This window comes from Hippopotamus amphibius, chromosome 13, assembly GCF_030028045.1.
Source record: "Hippopotamus amphibius kiboko isolate mHipAmp2 chromosome 13, mHipAmp2.hap2, whole genome shotgun sequence".
Taxonomy (NCBI): Eukaryota; Metazoa; Chordata; class Mammalia; order Artiodactyla; family Hippopotamidae; genus Hippopotamus; species Hippopotamus amphibius.
Window position 1 is genome coordinate 101,808,162 of NC_080198.1, and position 20,083 is coordinate 101,828,244.

At 49.8% G+C, this 20,083-nt stretch overlaps 1 protein-coding gene across 8 annotated transcripts in view; it reads right to left on the minus strand.

Moving 5' to 3' along the window:
* The window catches only part of ADD1 (adducin 1), an 89,302-nt gene that overhangs the window by 6,531 nt on the left and 62,688 nt on the right, over window positions 1–20,083 (minus strand). For 4 of the 8 annotated variants that reach the window (XM_057705451.1, XM_057705455.1, XM_057705450.1 and 1 more), the window contains exons 5-14: window positions 16,348–16,428; window positions 15,955–16,104; window positions 13,595–13,738; window positions 13,399–13,497; window positions 12,506–12,682; window positions 7,972–8,316; window positions 5,482–5,583; window positions 4,713–4,802; window positions 3,917–4,009; window positions 423–579 (exon numbers count right to left, since the gene is read on the minus strand). In XM_057705451.1, coding sequence (XP_057561434.1) covers window positions 423–579; window positions 3,917–4,009; window positions 4,713–4,802; window positions 5,482–5,583; window positions 7,972–8,316; window positions 12,506–12,682; window positions 13,399–13,497; window positions 13,595–13,738; window positions 15,955–16,104; window positions 16,348–16,428 — 1,438 coding nt within the window. The remainder of the gene's footprint in view (window positions 1–422; window positions 580–3,916; window positions 4,010–4,712; window positions 4,803–5,481; window positions 5,584–7,971; window positions 8,317–12,505; window positions 12,683–13,398; window positions 13,498–13,594; window positions 13,739–15,954; window positions 16,105–16,347; window positions 16,429–20,083) is intronic. The other 4 variants (XM_057705454.1, XM_057705456.1, XM_057705453.1 and 1 more) reach the window with 4 other exon arrangements.

Here is a 20,083-nt window from a genome sequence, read left to right on the forward strand (position 1 = left end):
CGAGGGCCCCGAGTGCCGCCGAGGCCACGGAGCCCCACGTGCTCCTTCCCTTCCCTTCCCCTCGCCCACGGCTTCACAACAGCGTCTGAGGAGCAGGCACCTTCCAGGCCCTGCCGCGCTGTGGTGGGCGCACTCAGGACAGTGGGGTCCCCCCGCATCGTGTCTGACCGCACACAGGACGTCTTCACGGGAGGACGCTGGGCGCCTCCTAACCAGACCGCTTACCGCTGCGTTTTCCCTTCCACCTCCTCGGGAACTAGCCGAGGGAGCGGGTCAGGAGGTGCACACGACAGTGCACGCGCCTGCATCCTTCATCGCCACCTACAGCCAACGCAGGGCAGAGGGGCTCGCAGGGCACTTCCTTCTGCACATGGAACCACCATGCCGGCCCCGCCGGCCCCCGCGCCCGGGAGGCCGCTCACCTTCGGGGCCCCGCTGCTTGCGCTCCACCTCCCTGCGGTACTCCTCCAGCTCGCGGTCGGTGAGCGTGTTGAATGGGTTGGGGCCCGTGGTGCTCACGATGACGTGGGGCTGGTACTCCTTCTCGATGATGGCCTTGGAGGCCGTCACCAGCTCGCCCTGCGGACAGAAAGGGATGGCCGGTCTGCAGGAGCCCCGCCGCTCCAGGACACCCCCTCCTCCCGGGCAAGGCTGCGGGCGGGGCGGGGCGGGGCAGGGCGGGCACACACACATCCCTGAGGGCAGCCTGGGCACCGCCCGAGGCCCTGGGGCTCAGGCTGAGCAGCAGCCTTCAGTGGTAGAAGACGGAGAAACATGATTTTGATGCTACAAAATAAATGTAACAGGAGAAAAAATCCTAGGCAAGTCCTTCAGATTCCAGAAGCAAAGGCCCCAATGTGCAGACCAAGCGTGTACAACATCCCAGGGAGAGTCCCATCTCACAGACAGACAGGGATGGAAAAGGGGACTTCTAAAGTCAATGACCCTCCTTCCAAATCAGAAAACGTCATGGATCACAACACGCAGGCAGGTGTACTCAGAAATGTGCTCATGTTCTAAGAGCACAGAAAAGTTCTGTTCTTTGGACCATGCATTTGGTTTGTAACTAGATCTTGGAACGTATCCCAAAACATTAAGAGACAACAAAATGTCACAAAACACCAGCACCTGTCTGAGGAATCTGGAGAACTGTAAGAATTCATACAAAAGAAAAAGGAAGCTTAAGCAAAGCGAAGCGCACAGGTGGCCTGACTCCCGAGCAGGAGGCCGACCGGGCCAGCCCCGCAGGCAGGGAGCCGCAGGCCGCCCCAGCGCTGAGCCCACCTCACCCTGCCCCAGCTCAGCGCTGTGCCCCCCAGCGCACCTGCTAGGCCCCGAACGCGCCAAGGCTCACGTCTGAGAAGGTGAACCGCCACTCAAACACGTGCCCGTCACTTAATGAGAACGTCCCAACACAAGTGAAGAGGAGAAGGCACCATCGTCTCGGTGCGGCCTGGCCCATCCGCGCACGCGCCAGCAGGCGGGCACCGGAGGCAGAGGGCCTGCCAGCGACGTGCACGGGACAGAGCCAGGCCGCATCCCGGGAAATGCAGCCCCCAGCCAGCAGCTCCCTGGGGAACCTGCGCTGAGAGGTCATGGACCCCAGCCACGTGGACCCCAGGGGAGAGAAGGAAAAGGCCGGAACCCACAGCCTGTGCTCAGAGAGCTCCGAGATTCTAGATAAGCTGCCTAGAAGGGGAGGGGGCTCTTCCTGAGCAGGCCTGGCCGCAGGCTGACTGGCTTTTCATTCAGAAGCAGCCCTGCCTCCCCAGACAGCGGTCACGGTTGGGTCCTTGCCTGCCACACATCAGCTCTGTGGCCCACGACGAGCCCCTTCCTGTCCACAGGCCTCCAGGACTCCCCTCGAGACGGGCCTGCCGGGCTGACCGCGGCTAAGACGCACTGAGCACTGACATTCTAGGATCTACAGCAACTAGGGAGTTGCATGTGCATCCTGGTATCACTGCCAATAACATGAGACAGAGGTTCGACCTCTCAGAGAAATGTGTACGTTCAAATGTTCAAAATTAGTAAAGGAACAAAATATCAAGAATCAACTGCCACGGAGACGCCCTGTGGTCAAGCAAGGAACCTGCCGTCCCGGACACCTGGCCCCCGAGGAGCAGCACGGCTGGTGTCTGCCCCTACCGGCAGGAGGCTCCCTCCTCCAAACTCCTCAGCCGAGGGCCAAGCTGCCAAGCAGACCAGCTCTGAACAGACTCAGGGACAGAGGGACCCTGCTGTTCTGGAGGGAGGGAGACACAGACACGCCTGAGATGCAGAGGGACATCCCAGCTGGGAAGACCAGAGTGCAGACGTGAGCACCAGGAGGAGGACGGCGGAGGGCGGCGGGGACGCCAACACCTCCCAACTGGGAGCACGTTCCTCGGCTAGCTGCCCCCGACGCCGTACACACAGCGAGCACGGGGTTCAGACTGTGGCGAGGACGCTGGAATCACCAGGAACCTCACTCCCACAGGCTCTCACTTCCCAGCCAGACGCGGGGGGCCCTCCGTCCAACCCTTCACGAGGCGGTCACAGCTGACTGTGACGCACTGCCAAACCTGGCACCGTGGGGCGCAGCAAAAGCCAGATCGTAACTAGGTGAGGGGCCAGCTCGCCAGTGCGCCCCCAAAGACGGTCCTCGCAAGGAACTAACAGAAACCCCCAAATGCAATTCAACGCCGGAGAGACTGCACAGCAATGACTACAAATTGGCTTGAGCCCATGAAGCTAGAGGTGGTTCTGGACTTTCACGGTAAGCACCCCGGGCTCGTGGACTCCACACACTTGGATGCATCTGAGAGAAAGAACTGTGGACTAACAAGATCACAGCAGCTCACGGTCTAAAGCAGTAACGCGAAAAACACACTGACAGGGATAAGAAGACATCTTTCTCTTGCTCTGAGAAGTTCCTCCAACGGTAGCTGGAGTACCTTCTAAGGACAAGGAAAAATGGGGCCCCGTGAATCAATATATAAGCATGCAAGATAATTTTATCAGTGGGGATTCCAGACAGCAATACAGAATCATTAGTACAAATCTGATTTCCTTGGCAATGGGAACACTAATAAAATGACATTTGCATCTCACTGGAGGTGTATTAATTGAAAGAGACCCTGAAAATGCCCTCTGAATGCAGGGCACACAGCACGAAGACCCTCAGCCATGTGGTCAGCCCCTGCAGCTCTGCACCCTAGCAGCCTGAGTGTGTACAGGAGGTTTCCTTCCAGCGGGACAAGTTACACCAGACACATCTTCCACCCACTGTACATGTTAGGTACACATGCACATAGAGAAATAACAATTTGGGGTATCAAGTTTTCATAAGTCTTTCTCCCCTTGCAACATTTAAACAATTATCTAACGTTCTGTGGGGTTTTTTTAAGGTAAAAACACACTTCCTCAACAAGGGCTGGCAAAGACTGTCCTGTTTCCCATTCCTCTTAAACGGTATCTTTCAATCACACAACCTCCGACTGCCACGTGCATGACACCCCGGGTCACAGCTGAGCAAGCTCAGGAAGAAGGTCTCACGGGGGAACTGCCACACTCGAGGTCCACCCATGAGCCTTCTGCAGCTGGCACCTTGTAAAAGGCAAACTCCTAAATCCCTAAAACATGCACCAACGAAAGTCACATGCAGAACTTCAAGAAACATCACTGAGATCAGCCACTTCTCAGCACAACGAAAAATGCTGAAAATTGTAAAAATAACATCACACAAAATGTTTTAACTAAAGGACAGAACAGGCAGAACAGAACCTCCTGTACAATCCCACACATAACTGAGAGATCCGTCTAAAGCTCCTTCGGTACCTGAGACGATGCCTAGCGCGAGCCACAGGTGGGGGCGGGGCGGGAGAGAGCGGGGTGTGCCGACAGGTAGCTGAGGACAGGACGGGGCGGTGAGTACCTTTCTAAAAGAGAGAGACTTAGCAGGACTAAAGGTCTGCTTTGTACGCTCGAGCCCTTCGATTGTTTCCGTACAGTCAGAGAGGGGCGCGTCCTGCAACAGTAAACTGAGTCGTCAGAGCCCACCAGGCCCGGCGGTGCAACACCGACGAGAGCACAGGATGGAGCTGGCTGAGAGCATGCAGTGGGACAGCCGCTGGCAGCGAGTGCAGCAGTGGTGGCTGTGCAACGTGCAAACACGGGCCACAGGCCAGGACCGCGGCTGGCCAGCATCAGAAATGCAACACCACCTACCCCGGGGAGTCGTGTTCAAAGCATAGGTGGCAACTTAATTTTCAGAGATAACTACTTACACAATTATCTTCCATGTGCCACGAGGTACAGTCCTTTTACAGAAATGCGTGTAAATGGGGACATTTACAGGAACCCTCTGCATGTGCCCCAAGCAGCACTTTGCTGTGGGACAGCAATCTACACGAGAACCAAAGCCCACGACACCCACCCTCTTCCAGCGTTGCACACCGTTCACCGCTAACCCCGGGCAAAGCCGGGCCCTCAACCAGGCATGCACGACATGAGCGGGGCTGGAGGGGGACACGGCCCTGGGCATGCTTATGCTGGGTCTACGACTTGAGGAAGAGTGGCTGGGTTCCTTCTCATCACAAAGACGTTGAACAAAGGTACCTGGCTGCCTAGGACACTCACCTCACAGCCGTTCTCCCCCAACTTCAGAATAACTTGGCACGGACAGCCATGAGAGCCACCACCCCTAACGCAGAGACAGCGTGAGCTCTCACCTGGACGAGGCTCCTGTCCATCACCACGCCACACAGCACCTGGGACTGGGGGCCAGCCGTCTTAATGTCCTGTAAGTTCTGCTCTCGAATCTGAGGACGGCAAGAAGGAAACACACATCAACAGTACAGAGAAACCTTGCTGAGGCTGCATGTCACCGTGTGCGCTTGGCCCCCAGCCACGCACGAGCCGCTCTTCTGTTCTGCCCTGCACACCCCAGTGGGTCCTGTGTGACCACCGTGGCCACGTCACGGTGCTGGTCCAGTCCAACCAGTAATTCATGAGTCTGAGGGGACGGAGGGCCCATTCTTGACTTCTCGCACCTCCCAGAGGACTTTGGGCAGACACTGATCTCAGCTCACTAACTGCAGGGGAGACACTGCCTGAGTGCCCATCTTTTAGTGACACTGTGAACACTGGTGGATCTCATATTCCAATACAGCACACGTTCCTAACTCCTCTAGTGGACCCTTCAGGGCAGGGGCAAGGCTGTCCTTGCAGGACAGGCTCTGCAGCGTCGATTCTGCCCTGCGGTGTGAGCAAGTGTTGGTTCAAGGATGGGGCCCAAACACTTCTGCTGCTCCCACACCACACTTGGTCAGCGCAACAGCAAAGCCACGGGAAGAGAGGACCTCGGCAGTCACGCGGTGGCAGCGGAGGTCCTCCCAGAGCCGGCACTCTCCCCCTGCGGCCGCAAGCATCCAGCCCAGCCCGGGGCCGCCTCCTCCCGCATGTGAGTTTCCACCGATGGCGGTGGCGGTCGGTACGCACCTTGTTCCTCATCTCCTGGACCTCTTTTGGGTTAGTGTTCAATGGAACAAACAGGTTAGGGACAGCAGAGGTGGAAGTTCTATGTCCATCCTCTTTAGTCCACTGGAATATCAAGAACAGTTGAAAAGTCAGAATCGTGACAACAATAAGTGACACCACAGCATCCAATGTGTCTAACTCATCTCACATCTGGTCATGCACTGAACTTCAGAGGGAATGAACCAATGACCGCACCGCCCGTGTCACTGCAGAGGCTGGACACCAGCAGCGGTGGCAGCCAGGGCTGTGACGGACGGGCAAGTGCCGGTCAGAAAGCCCGGCTGAAATCGAGCGCGCGACACGGGCTGGCAACGGAGCTACGCCCCGTGACTCCCTCGGACAAGCCGCGGGGGACGCTTCCGAGCGCACTGGTTCACCGCTCCGAGAGTCCTCGACACCAAAGCCAGCAGGAAGCATGAGATGACGGGTCATGAGAAGCAGTGCGAAGCTGCTGCCCAGGTGAGGGGAGACTGTGCGGTGAGGCGAGAGTGGGCATCACCAAGCTGTGCGTGAAAATAAACTACCGCATCAGAACGCACTGCTGCGCGGCCGTTTCAACCAAGGAAATTCCTGTATGAAGACGTGCACAGTAGCTGCGGAAGAGTTTGGTGATGTCACTTTATACAATTAATCCTTCGGAATGTGACAAAAACGTCCCAAACTTAAAGCGCTCAGGCGGCCTTACTGGAAGGCTGTTTTAGATACCAGTGCATATTATCGCCACGCGACGCCTTTCACGCATACCTTTTTTGGGGACCTCCAATCAAATATGAGATTTTTAATCAAATTCTAACTCTTAGGCTTGAGTAGGCACTGAACACTAAAACAAGCCCATTGTAGAGAGCAAATGTTATGCCTTTCAAAATCTTTTCAAGAGGCAGTAAGACGGCCACACACAACAGACTCTAAGGAAAGCAGCAGAACCGTCCAGCGCTGGGCGGCTGTGGAGGCAGCGTGAGATGGGCGTGAGCTGCGGGATACTCACTGACGCTTATCTCCTGGGATAAAAACAACTCCAGCTTCTTATTAAAAATAATTTTAGTCACAGCATTAAACCAACATCCTCAGAAGCTTGAACACGTTTGAAAACTGAAGAACAATTATTATAAATTCATATACCAACCTGGGAACATGCACGGAATTCGTGTGACTCCAGAACAGTAAGCAACAAATTTAAAAGCCGAACAAAGTCTCTCCTTTAATGTACACAGGGACTCAAATAGCTAAAGTGACTTCATATTTTTTGAAGCTAACAGTAAATGTGGCTCAAAGCTGCCGCTACACACACGCTTTGAAAAAACTCCTCACACCCACCCAGCGCTACGTGTGTGCACGGTCAGCCGGGAGCCCTGTTCAGCCCCACTCCCTTTCACAAGTGAAGTAAATTAGAAATTCAGCAAGTAAACTGGAAACAGAAGAAAAGGGACAGCGGGAGAGAGAGGAAGAGCGGGAGCGGGAGAGGAGCCGGGCTGACGGCGCGTTTCCTGAGGGGCAGAGGCGGTCCCGCCACCCGCGCGTCAGGAAAACAGCAGAACCCCCAGGGGAAGACAGAGCTTGAAAAGGCACTGTTAAAGGGAAGCGTCCCGCTGCAGGACACCCCGGCCCACGTCGCCTCCGCGCCCGCAGCGCCCAGCATGCAGCGCCCCGGCCCGGCCCCTCACGCGGGCCCAGGGGGGCCCCGCCTGCGCTGCCGCGGGGCCAGGGCCGCCCCCGACACCCGGGCGCCGGGGCCGCGCTCAGGGCGGCGCCGCTCCCGACACGACGCTCGCCTCCGCGTCCGCCGCGGGTGCCTGCCCACGGCCTGGCGGCCCCCGGCCACCACGCCGCCCCCAGCAGGAGTCAGAGGACTCTCCACTATGGCGTCTACTCACATGCAACAGTCCATGCAGAAGGCAGCTGGCTGAGGGCGTTCGGAGGCTTTGGGACGGCAAGCAGGGGGAGAGGCTCACGAGAAAGGCCGCGGGCCGGCCGAGAAGACGCCCGTGAGCCCCGAGGGAAAGCTGCCCAAGAAAACACCAGGCCTTTACAGAGCAGACGTTCGTGAGCGCCTGGATGAGGCAGCTGGGTCTACACCACTGAAATAACAGGTGATGCTTCAACCACCTTTTTGTCGTGAAGCATTAAAGATTCTTCAGATATAACTTGGAATGAATGAGAGCTCCTACTTTTAAGCTAATCCATGTAAGTTATGTAGCATTTTTGCCCTGTACAGAGTTAGGTGATGCTGGAATTACTGCAGAGGTGCCGTAGTACACCTTAAGCCGTTTCAAGCAGACAGTATTACTTGAATTACAGCGGACGCCAACGGGGGTTGGGTTCAGGCTAAAGAAGGTTCACGAGGAAGGTTCGCCTAACTCCGGGTCAGAAGGGCTAGATTCCCAAAGCCTCCGAAGCCCCAGCTACCACACTTGCTCTACGTCATCTAACTATGAACAGTAAGTAGGCACAGACCAAGCAGTTGGTAATACAGCTTGGCACGCAGACACCGGACGAGAGAGACTGCAGCAAGGGTTTCACGTGATCGTGTGTAATGCTCGTCCACACCTTAGTCTTCGACGTGGGGCTGCTTCCGTCCTGCCCTTCCGCAGAGGCGTCGTCGCCCCGGCCGGCGTGCAGCCACCGTGTCTTCTCTCGCTGCTGCTTCTGAAAACTGTGTCTGAGAGGGGAGCAAGTGCCCGCATCACCGTCACTAGCAAAGGAGTGACCCGTGACGCTGGCAGGGGCCTCCACATCGCTGTACTTTTTAGATTTCTCTCTCAGAGCAGGGTAGCGATAAGGGTAGCCAGTTCTGTAACCCTAGGGGCCAGAGGGAGAGAGAGAGAGTCAACACGTCACATCACAAACAGAGTTCCACTTCGGAAAACGGTGTGGAAATACCTACAAAAGCTGACTACATGTACACCCTACGTACGTACGTGTGTGCCCAGGAGACACGCAAACACGTTCACCAGAAGACGGGGGTGCGGATGCTGACGGCAGCACCGTTCCCAAAGCCCAGACCAGAAACACCCAGAAGTCCACCAACAGTAGAATGGACACACGGTGGTATATTCACGTGGCAGAACACGACACGGCAATGAGAATACTCTACTGGTAGGTACTCGACTGCGAGGTGCAGTATCTGGGTGAATCTTCACAAATATGATACTGAGTGAAAGAAACCAACCGTGAAAGAATACACGGTATGATTCCATTTATAAAAAGTAAAAAAGAAGCAAAACCAATCTTTGCTGCTAGGAGGATGGGTCGTGGTCATCCTTGGGCTGGGGTAAGAGATTCAAAGGGGGAACAGGAGGTTCTGAAGCCCTGGTATTATTTTTTGATATGTTGGTTACACAGTGCATTCAGTTTTTAAAATTTAATAAACTGAACACTTAAATAGGTACACTCTCCTGTTGATACATCTCAACAAAAAGGTAAAATTTAAAAGACAACCAAGGTTTACTTGCTGGCTACGGTACAAGTTACACGAATCAGCCTACTTAACACTTTTTTTTAAGCTTTTAAGTTGCAGTTAAATACTGCGATCATCTTTCAGGAAGCCCAGACAAGTACACCTCAGGACAACTGGTACGAAAGGCAAAATTACTTTACCTCTGAAAGCAACATCTGAGTTAACCTTCCACGCTGCCTCATGACCTTTTGCTGTGCTTTGAAGCACGTGCTCCAGTAACCCCCACCTCTGTAACAGCACTGGGCCCACTGTGCTGACCCCTCTGTGTGCTAATCCCCCCCAGAGAGCAGCTCCAGGGCAAGGATGGTATCTCACTCAGCCTTCCTCTCCAGAGCTCTGCATTTGGAAGCTGTGACAGACAGACATCACAGTGGCCCCCAGGCCCCCACCTCCTGTAAAGCCCTTCCCTCTGCAGTGTGAGCAGGACCAGTGACCTGCTTCAAACCAGCAGAACTGGGCAAAGGCGATGGGATGTGTACACAGGAATGTAGCGCCCATCTTGAGAATGTCTCTCCATCCACTGCTGGCTCTGAAAAAGCAAGCAGCCATCACTCCTGAGCTGTCAGAACATGAATTCTGCCCCTAACGCGAGGAGTCTGGAACTGGATCGTCCACCAGCAGAGCCTTCTGATGAGAAGACAGCCCAGGCCAACACCCTGACTGCAGCCTTGTGAGACCCTACGCCAAGGACCTCGCTCGGCCATGCCTGGACTCCCAACCCCCAGTTTCATACCTGGACCAAGTCATTCGTAGCACCTTCACAATGAAGGACAAGAGAATTAAGATCTGAAAGGATCACACAGGGCTAGGTTTATAGGATGAGTCAGTGGCTGCATTCCACTTGCCAAGGTACTTTAGAAACGTTCCTCTCTATTCAGGAATTCTCTCTCCCCTCTGGGTGATTCTCCTCTTTCGGGGGCCACCTTTATTACTAACCATTCCCTTAATATATTCAAAAAAGGGTGGTGATAATCCCTGAATAGGGTTGGTTGTTGTTGTTTTATTTTTGTTTTGTAACTACTCTCAGGAAGATGGGTAAATGTCTGCACTAGCAATTTTTCCATTTATGAACAAGCTTGGTTGAAGGATAATAAAAGATAACGACTCGGCTATAAAGTGATTGTCTTCAGAAAAATAGAGTTCTTATTAATTCAAGTTTCCTCCTGCTGAGAGAGCCAGGACTCTTCAGTAATCTTCATGACTTTAAAATAAACCATCCAGGACATCACAAAATTTTATTCTGTGGAGGGTACGGGTTTTCCTTCGTTCTTCCCCTGTAAATGCCAAACCAAGCTCAGAGGCAGCACTCAGACCTCCCATGTGGCTTACAGTTAAAAATATGGATTCATTCCTTCTTTGAGAAGCTGGAAGTCTATCTTGATTGGTAAACAAATTAGCATTTCTTCTGACTATATTCAGAAATGTTTATGGACACATGAAATATTTCTTCCAGTGTGAGAATCTTCAACTACTCTTACCCGACATTAGCAAGCATACCGCTGAGCAGAATGCCACATTAAGACATGCACTCTGATCAGTGACTGCTGGCCAAGCCTGTTCTTATAAACCACACGGCTTCCGACTATTAAAAACGGTCACCTGCGCACACTGAGGGCGCCGAGTAAAACACCCTTGCTCTAATCGTGCCTATGCATTTTTCATCCTTATCTTCCTCCCCTATTAAACTGGCGTTACTAATTTTAACTCTCCCCACCTTCCAGAATATGCTGAGGGCACAAGATGCTCGTGTTCTTGACTTTTATCCCTCCCTCCTTTCCCCACCTGACTCCCAGGCATAAGAGCGGTGTACGTCAAAGTGTCTGCCAAGAGGAGAGAAGCGGGGGCAGCAGGACTGGGTGCCCCAGCGTTCCTCACCTTGCCGGGCCCCTCAGGGTGTGTGTGGGGCTCCCTACGCAGATGCCTGGGCTACCACCTCCTCTCCCAAACCTCCTCTGGGCGTGACTTCCGAGACGGCACTCTCCCCGCCTGTTCCTTCCATCTTCTTCGCGAGCTTTTTCCCTCTTCCTGTCTCCCGTGGCCAGTCCCGGCTCTGCCCCACCTGTGCCCCTGCAGCTGACCTCGTGCTCCGTCAGCACCCACGTCACCGTTGTGGGCTGCATGTGGGGTCCATCTGTCCATTTCCCTGACTAGGCCACCAACTGCCTGAGGGCAAGAACTGTGTCCTGATCGTGGCTACAGGCTCAAGAGTAGACGATCAGTTAATGCAACCCATCTTTACTGAGCGAATGAATGCAGAAGTTATGGGAGATTCTGCTCTCTCTATTCACCCCTCCCTCACTGATCAAATCTACTTCTGTGACCATCACTTCTAGGCAGTTAACTCGCAGCTCTCCCTTTCCAGCAGTGAACATTCTCCTAAGTCCAAAGAATTTCAGCAAGAAGAACCCTCTGAGGACACTCAGCACACCCTGAATTGGACTCATGGATTCTTTCTGTTCTAAGATCTTTAGGAAAGTTAAACCTCCTGCCTCCTGAAGCCACCCGCCCCACCTGCGCCCTAGTCTACTAATAGGATCTTCCTTCTGTGAAGCTGGCACACGCAAGGACACCAGCCCTTCCAATGGCTTCTCTGTCCCACACGCCCGCAACAGGTCCTTTCTTCTCCACCACCTAATGTCATGTGGCAGTAGGACAGGCTCTCCTGAACCCTAAGAGGTATGACACTGCAGCAGAAAAGGGCCCGACCACAGAGCCATCTGTCTTTTAATGTGCCTTGTGCCTTGCTGTGAATATCTGAAGAAGCTGGTGAGATCAGAGATGGATCTGAAAGGCGTGACCCCGTGCCCGCTGCCATGTCTGCAGCTGTGCCCTCACTCTGCTGCAGACGCTCCCCTTCTTCCAACTCAGACTGTCACGCTTCTACCTCTTCTCTGAGCTCATCCTCAAGAACACCCTCTACATCAATTTCCGCCCTGATCCTTGCAAAAGGCTGACTCCCCTCCCTGCAACCGCCTGGCGGACCACACCCTGCTGTGTGCCACCCCGATTATGCTGAAAGCCCCACAGCCACCAGGGCTCCACATCCCTGCAGAAAGCGGCAGAGGGTCTCCCACACAGTCAGTCGAAGCAAAGTGCATGGAACACAGCAGTCAGGCCCAAATAGCCAAAATTTACTGTTAAAACAAAAACGACCCTTGGCTGGCTGATTCAGAAAGTCTCCGTAACAGCATGCTTGTGGGACGACGGACACTGAGCTGACCCGGCTGCTCAAGGAGTCACCTGCCCAGCAGTGGAGACTGCCCTCTGTGCTCCTGTCCCCACACAGTCCAAACAAGATTATCTTTCAAAAACAAAGGGAGGCAAGAAACCCTCACCTGTATATTTAACCGCAATTTAGCTGAGGAGTTAAATTGCCCCAGTGCTTGCTCGCGATTTTTGAGGGGGAGGCACTCTGACGCTACATGAAGACAGCAGCGCACACTGCCACGTCACTTGCTATAAAAAAACTGCACCATTTATGCTGCTGGGACGAGAGCGGTCGGTACCATCACGTGGCGGTAACCTTCTTACCAGATTATCCAGCATCCGCATGAGGGCTTCAAACTCCTGCTCCCCGATCTGCCACCTGGGAGGCGATCCGCTGCCCTCCCCTGCCGGGGACCCGGGGGAGCGGGACTTGGCCTTGTACTTCCCAGGATCCAGCAGGACCAGATTGTCTGGCCCTCCCGCACTGGCCAGAGTCCGAACCTTTTCCAAAACAAGCAAACACTACGGTTGGCGTTCCTTCACGGATCAACCGGGTCGGATGACTATGAGAGGTCACGTCCACAGAAATGTAGATTTAAAAAAAAATCAAATCATTATAAGAATAAAAAGTGTAAGATGGACAGTGACAGACAAATCACAAAGTTATTCTCAGAAGGTTTTCTTTAGCGTGACAAAATATTGGGCGTGCCTACCTGAAGGACAAACAGGAAAACAAACCCCCTCCCAAGGTCACATAAAGGAGACGGGGGCTGCACTGCTACACAGACGTAAGTCGGAGGGACAGTGACGAGCGCGCCAGTGGGGGTGGGGCAGCCGCCACCGCCGTGAGACTGTGGGCAAGCCTCCACTCTCCACACCTACTTTTTCAAAAGGAGTGCGCGGGGTTCCAACAAAACGATCGGTAATAACATAAAGCACCCGACACCACAGCTGGCACACACGCGCACTCCACAAATGATAGCGATGTATGGATTGATGTCAGAAAAATAAGAAGTTAGAGATGAAAAGCCCAATAATCATTTGCCAACTTAAATCAGTGACATGGCATTTTCTCTGGTCATTTTCCAAATCTATGAGCTCATCTTTAGCAAAGAGATTGCTCAAAGACTCGCTACTGAGAAACGAGTATCAAAAGTCTACAGGGACCCCGCAAACACCTACGTGTACAACAGGCCGAGGGCACGGCCACCACCTACCTGGATCTCACATGCAACCACAAGGTTATGGATGTAATAGAAGGCCTCCTCAACAGTCTCTCCAACGGACACGAGCCCATGATTCCGGAGAATAAGAACCTAAGGGAGGAAACAGGAAAGCTCTACAGACCGAGGGAAGAAGACAGACAGGTTTTTCTTCTTCCCTCTACAAAGAGCAGGCTAGGTGCCTACTGACCTTGCTCTTAGGCCCCAAATTTTTCTGAATTAAAACTTTCTCTTCCTCATCGATGAGAATCCCATGGTAATCATGATAAGCCACCTCGCCGAGGGACAGCGCCTCCGGGGAGATGGGCAAGAGGCCGCACTTCATGGCAGAGACCTGGAAAACAAGCGACACCACCCATGAAGACAAGCCAGGAGCTACACACTGGTGACACGGGAAGCGCTTTCCTCAAAGAAATTGGGGGGGGGGGGGGACATATTTTACTTCGTTCTCCTTCAGAAATAAGTGAGCCCATGAACTTTAGATAAACCTTACTTCTGGGGCTTACCAATCTACTTTTAAAAATCAAAACTACCACTATCGAGGAAGGCCTCAAAAGACGTTCCAGATCCTTCTGGATTTCTCACACTCTGCCTGTAAACATCAAGTGAGCTCAGATTTACTAAGATGAGCCCTGGATCTACTGCAAGGAGAGACAATGGCTTCCTCGGAAGGAGTCACAACATCGCAAAAAGAGATTTCTGAAGAGCTGTGAGGTTTTTGTGTATTTTTTATCTTAGGTTGTAGGTGAGATAGGAACACCTGAAAATCTGATAAAAGAAAATTTACAAGAGTTTAGGATAATTATCCTGTACAACTTCTCTACATTTATTTAAGTGAGAAATCTAGGTGTCCATATAGCCCTTTAGTTGCCTTAAATTTCCCAAACTGACTTTAGAATATGCTAATTTTAAAGGTCTTCTACCTAGACTAGCAGGCCCCGCAAATTTAAATAACATATATGTAAGTGTAACAATCTCTTACAGAAAAGTTAATCTAAAAAGACAATACCACATGGGACTTCCTGGTGGTCTAAGTGGTTAAGACTCCGTGCCCCCAAGGCAGGGGGCTGGGGTTCAATCCCTGGTCAGGGAACTAGATCCCTTATGCTACAACTAAAAGATCCCACATGCCGCAACTAAAGACCCAGCACAGCCCAATAAACAAATAAATAATTTTTTAAAAAGACAATACCACAAAAAAGGCAATACCATATTTAATTCCTTTCACAGTATCAGCCTTTCTATAAGAAGATATTTCCTTACAAAGTAAAGTTACTTTGATAATTTTTAAAACAAATTACATGCTATTTGTAAAAACCATGGTCTCAAAGGTACCTCTAATGGTTCTTTAAAATGCGTGGATTTTTTTTTAAGAATGGACTTTTTTGCGTGGACTTTCTGGGGTTGGAAGAGCATGCATTCTTTTAGAAAAAAATAACATCATCTGGAGAATGATATAACTAATAAAACTAATGCTGACATCAAGAACCATATCTTCAAATTAAATCAAATAAACCAGATCTAACATTCATCCAAACAACCCAAGATCTATGACATTAACAGCAAGATAGAGTAAAATTCAGTATTACTTAATCACTGAGGTCATCTGTCAAACAAATAAGCCCAGAAAGTCATTAAAGTATAAAACTGGTGATAAAAAGCCAATTCTAGATAGTTCTTGGGTGTTTTGCTTCCACATGACCGTACCAACAACCAGAAAGTATATCTGCATTCTGAGGGGTCGGAGGCTTTGTCATGGGGGTCCGTTTGTACCAGAAGGGCCCAGGCATGGTGATCAGGATGGGACAGGCTCCTGGAAAGCTCGGGCCTCGGAAGCCAAGTCTCCTAATGGACTGCACCGTCTGTGCCCTCTTCCCCCTTCTTCTTTTCTTTTTTTTTTTTGGCTGCACTGCGTGGCTTGTGGGATCTTAGTTCCCTGACCAGGTAATGAACCTGGGCCACAGCAGTGAGAGCACCTAACCACTGGAGTGCCAGGGAGCCACCTCCCCCAGCTTCTTACCTCTCCCCAGTCAAGATCCAGCCTGGGTCTCGCTAACTCCAGGCACGTCATCTGTGGGAGGCTGGCCGGGCTTGTCTCTAGGTCTCAGCCTCTCGATCACATGCCTGGCTCTTTCCCCACAGCCTATCACGTAGGCTCAAGTCTCCTGCATCCTGTAACCCTTCCCTGAGCCCACAGCATCCTCCACCTGCCACCCCTCTCACCCCTCCCTCCCTCTCCCACTCCTCTTCTCAAACAAGCAGTCTCTACTCACTGCTGTCTTTCTCCACTTCCCAGTCTCCCATACACTGAAATCTCACTCCCAACACTTCGATTTTCTAATTAAGTCTTACGACATTTTCAGACTTATTACATGTTTTTCAAAATTAGATAGTCAATGGACCCCTTAAAAATATATATTCTTTTAAGAAAGTCAAATGTAGTGAGTAAAAAAGATTCTTCTAAACCAACAAAATGAGGTTTGTTGACTTGCTGCAACAAGAGAGGGCAACCTGGAGGAAATGGGAAGCTGCGCTCACTGGGCCACTCACCGCGGCCCCTGCCGGGATGTGAATATGCACGACGCACTTCACGTCTGGGCGTGCCGCGTAAATGGCAGAATGTAATATGAAGCCCGCCTGGTTCACGCCCAGGTTAGTGCTTCCACGATCTACTACGTCGCCCTGCAGATTGATTTTAACCTGCAATAAGAAAGCAAAATTTAAAATATCAAGAGGATTTTAAGTTATCCTAACTAGAAATTACTTAAACCAAAGCTTAAAGTGTTTATACATGATTTTAAAGGTTCTCCCCGAGTTAATCACACAAAACATATACTTTTTCCTCTTTCTTGGGTTTTGTATGTCTAACGGGATTGACGTTACTTAGTTATCTAACATGACCTACCATATACATGATGTCCAAGAAAAGAAGGACATTCTTACCAAACTGGAGGCAGTCACTTCACTGTAGAGAAGTCCAAAAGGTACAATGAGGAAGTGTTCCTGCTCGGAGCTCACTCTGGCCTAGGGAGAGAATTACTGAGTTAGCTTAAAAGTCCTATTGAAATTATTTGCATCTTTTTCAGTGCACAAACTCACGAGTTTTTTGTGAACATTAAGGGAGCCACACAGACACCCACTTAAGTATAGTGCCTGTCGCAAAGCTAAGAGGTACTGAAAGCTTCCTATTATTATGTTGTAGCAACTTACTGGGTAGATAAACTGCATCTTGGTCACATTCATGATAATTAACTTTATAAAGAAAAAAATCTTCAGGTGGCTACCAAACCAGTATCATGTGCAAAAAGGTGACACTCCTCAAGGGTGTAATAGTGAAAACCAAAACTTACTTTTTAAAAGTCAAAATGCTTTTTTTAAGTACTCAAAACCTGCAGGATAGTGGACAATGATAAAAATCACAAACGCAGGTTCTTCCTTTCTACCTGATCAGCGTCTCTACACATCACGTCCTCCCTTCTCTGGCGTGTTTCTTCCTTCCACAATACAGTTTTCTTTCACCAATTCAATCAATACAGGTTTGTCACATATGATGCATCTGGGCTCGATGCTCGTCATGCCGGGGGGAGGGGCAGCGGCAGCGGGGAGCCCCGCCCTCATAAAAACTTAGTCTGATTTTTATAATGATTTTGGGATAGACTCAAAAGGCTTCCCGAAGCTATCAGGATGCAATATATTTACGACTGGGCTAAGAATTCTAACTAGGGCCAGGTAAGTGGCATTCAGTGTTTATCAAAAAGGCCTTACTGGGGGGCTTCCTAGGTGGCGCAGTGGTTAAGAATCCGCCTGCCAATGCAGAGATCACGGGTTCGATCCCAGCTCCAGGAAGATCCCACATGCCGCGGAGCAACGAAGCCCATGTGCCAAAAAAAATAAAAAATAATAAAAAAATTAAAAAAAAAAAAGGCCTTATGGGTGTTTAGTCCAACTTCCTAAGCAGCACAGTGACTTCTGCCGTGGCCCAAACAGACACACACAGGGTCGGCTTGGATGGTTGCAGTGCAGTCCTCGCAAGGCCCGCCTCGTCCCTTCATTCAGCAATCCAGAGGCCTACGGCCCCGGGTGCTGGGCTAGCGCAGTAAGTAAGCGGAAGCTGGAGAGACTCGCTCTCTCACGCGGAGCAGAAACCTGTCTGTGGTGTGCAGCACAGACGAGGTCTAACCTCCCCTCTACACTGTAGTCCTGGGACATCTGAAACTAGCCTATCTCCTCCACGCCACCTTCACACCAAACTCACTGGACTTCCTCAGCACACTGGAAGGCAGACCCACCGTCATATAAGACCTGAGTTAAAGTCCTGGCTCTGCCTAGCACTATGCTGCTTTGGGGACACTGGGCTCCCGGTCTCCTCATCCATGAAGTGGGGATAAAAGGGGACTATACGCACAATAAAAGTTTCAATAAGTGGCATCTCTCAACTATCACTTTTATTAGTGGTGGTAGGAAACCCATCTCTACAATATTCATTCTCTATAAATCTCTATTATTAGGTCTCTACTCTTTTTCAGGTGTTTCAGAAACACTGGGAATTCCCTGGATGTCCAGTGGTTAGGACTCTGCACGTTCACTGCCGAGGGGCTGGGTTCCATCCCTGGTCAGGGAACTAAGATCTCACAAGCCATGCGGCTCGGCCCAAAAGAAAAAAAAAAAAATGTACGTGTGATTTCTACCTTTCCCCCAAATACTTTCCCCTTAATTGTAAGTTAGGTTTTTTAATTCTAAAGTCAGTTCTCTTACTTTATAAAGCATGCTGATCTTTTTAACTAAATCGAAACTATGCAAATTTCCCAATTCCCAAACTGTGTCAAAACAAAACTTAAACAAGGAATTACTCTGTGTATTTATTGGCTGGGATGAAGAAAAATAAGGTTGGAAAAGGGAAAATTAAATGTCTGATGTTTTTGCTTATTTTAAAAGTTTTTATTTTGAAATACACATGTAAAAAGTATTTAGCTGGTATACGTACAATTTAAGTATAATAACCCAAACACCCATGCACCTTTCAAACAGCTTCAGAAACAGAATAAATCTAACATTTCCGAAGCTATTTCCTTCCCCCACATCCCGTAAGTAACCACCATCCCGAGTTACATGTTAAGCATTTTCTTTCCTTACACTTTTACTTCATATATATTCATCCCTAAGCAATATATTGCTTAATTTCTACCTGTTTATGACCTTCATACTGTATTTTTCAGTGACTTATTTTTGCCTCAACACAATTTCTGCCTCCTCCAGATGCTACACATGGCAATCACTTACTTATTCTCACCGCTGCACAGCACCTCCTGGATGAAGATACAACTTATATGTCCACCTTCCTGTTGATGGACATGGTTTTCACTTTGCTATTAAAAACAACGCCATGGGGACCTCCCTGGAGGTCCAGTGGTTAAGACTTCACCTTTCAGTGCAGGAGGGGCAGGTTCAATCCCTGGTAGGGGAGCTAAGATCCTACATGCCTCGCGGCCAAAAAACCAGAACAGAAAACAGAAGCAATAACATAACAAATTCAATAAAGACTTTAAAAATGGTCCACATCCTAAAGGAAATCTTAAAAAAAAAAAAAAAATCAATGCTATGAACATTCTTATACCTGTCTCCTAGTGTACATGTTCAAGTTTCTCCAGGGAAACAAAGTAGGAGGTGAAACCAAATTATTTTCCAAAGGGCCTAATTAAATGCACATTCCTGCTAGTAGTGATAACTCTGTGCTCCTACAACCATCTTTCCTAAAACTTAAAATCTGATGTCTGTGAAATGGTATTCCACTGTGGCTTTTATAATTTCCCAGTTACTAATGAGTTGAATAGCATTTCCTATTTTTATAAGCCATTCTTATTTCCCTTTCTCTGAAAGTCCTGTAAATTGACTTGTCTTTTGTCCATTTTATACTGATTTGCCCTTTCCTCATTGACAGTTCTTTATCTATCCTGGATACTAATTTTTTGTTGGCTACCCGTGAGACAAAATCTTCTAGGTTGTAAGCTTTTATTTTCACTCTCTTTACAGTGTCTTTTAATGATGAGAAATTTGTTTATTTTAATGTAGTCAAATTTATCCATCTTTTCTTTTATGATAAGTGCTTTTGTGTCTTAAGACAATTTTCCTTAGGACAGACATTAAAGGTCAATGATTTTCACTTATATCCATCCTAAACTTTTTTAAGTATTATCTTTCACATTTAATCCTTAATTCATTGGGACTGCTTTGTTGGTTTATACAGTTTAAGGTAGGAATCCAATGAAATTTTCTGATTCTGAGTTTTCAACCCAACTGTGCCAGCACCAATTATAGCCTGGTCCATCACTCCCCTGTGATCTGCAATGTGACTTGTGTGTGTGTCTGATTTTAATATACGCACGTCTGGTTCTGGGCTCTGTCCCACTGGTTTACCAGTTTCTTCCTTTGCCCAAAGCACACTCTTTTAATTACCATCACTTTATAAGTTTCACACTTGACAGGAAAAAATATCTCCTCACGTAGTTCTTATCTAGGAGAGTCTTATCTATTCTAGTCTTATCTATTCCATTCTAGGCCTTTTCCTCACAACATAAATTTAAGAAGCATGCTATCAGATCCCACATTAAATACAGCTATGAACAGTATACATTTTATATTTTCTCTTTCATAATAATTATTTTTCATGTTTTTGCATGAT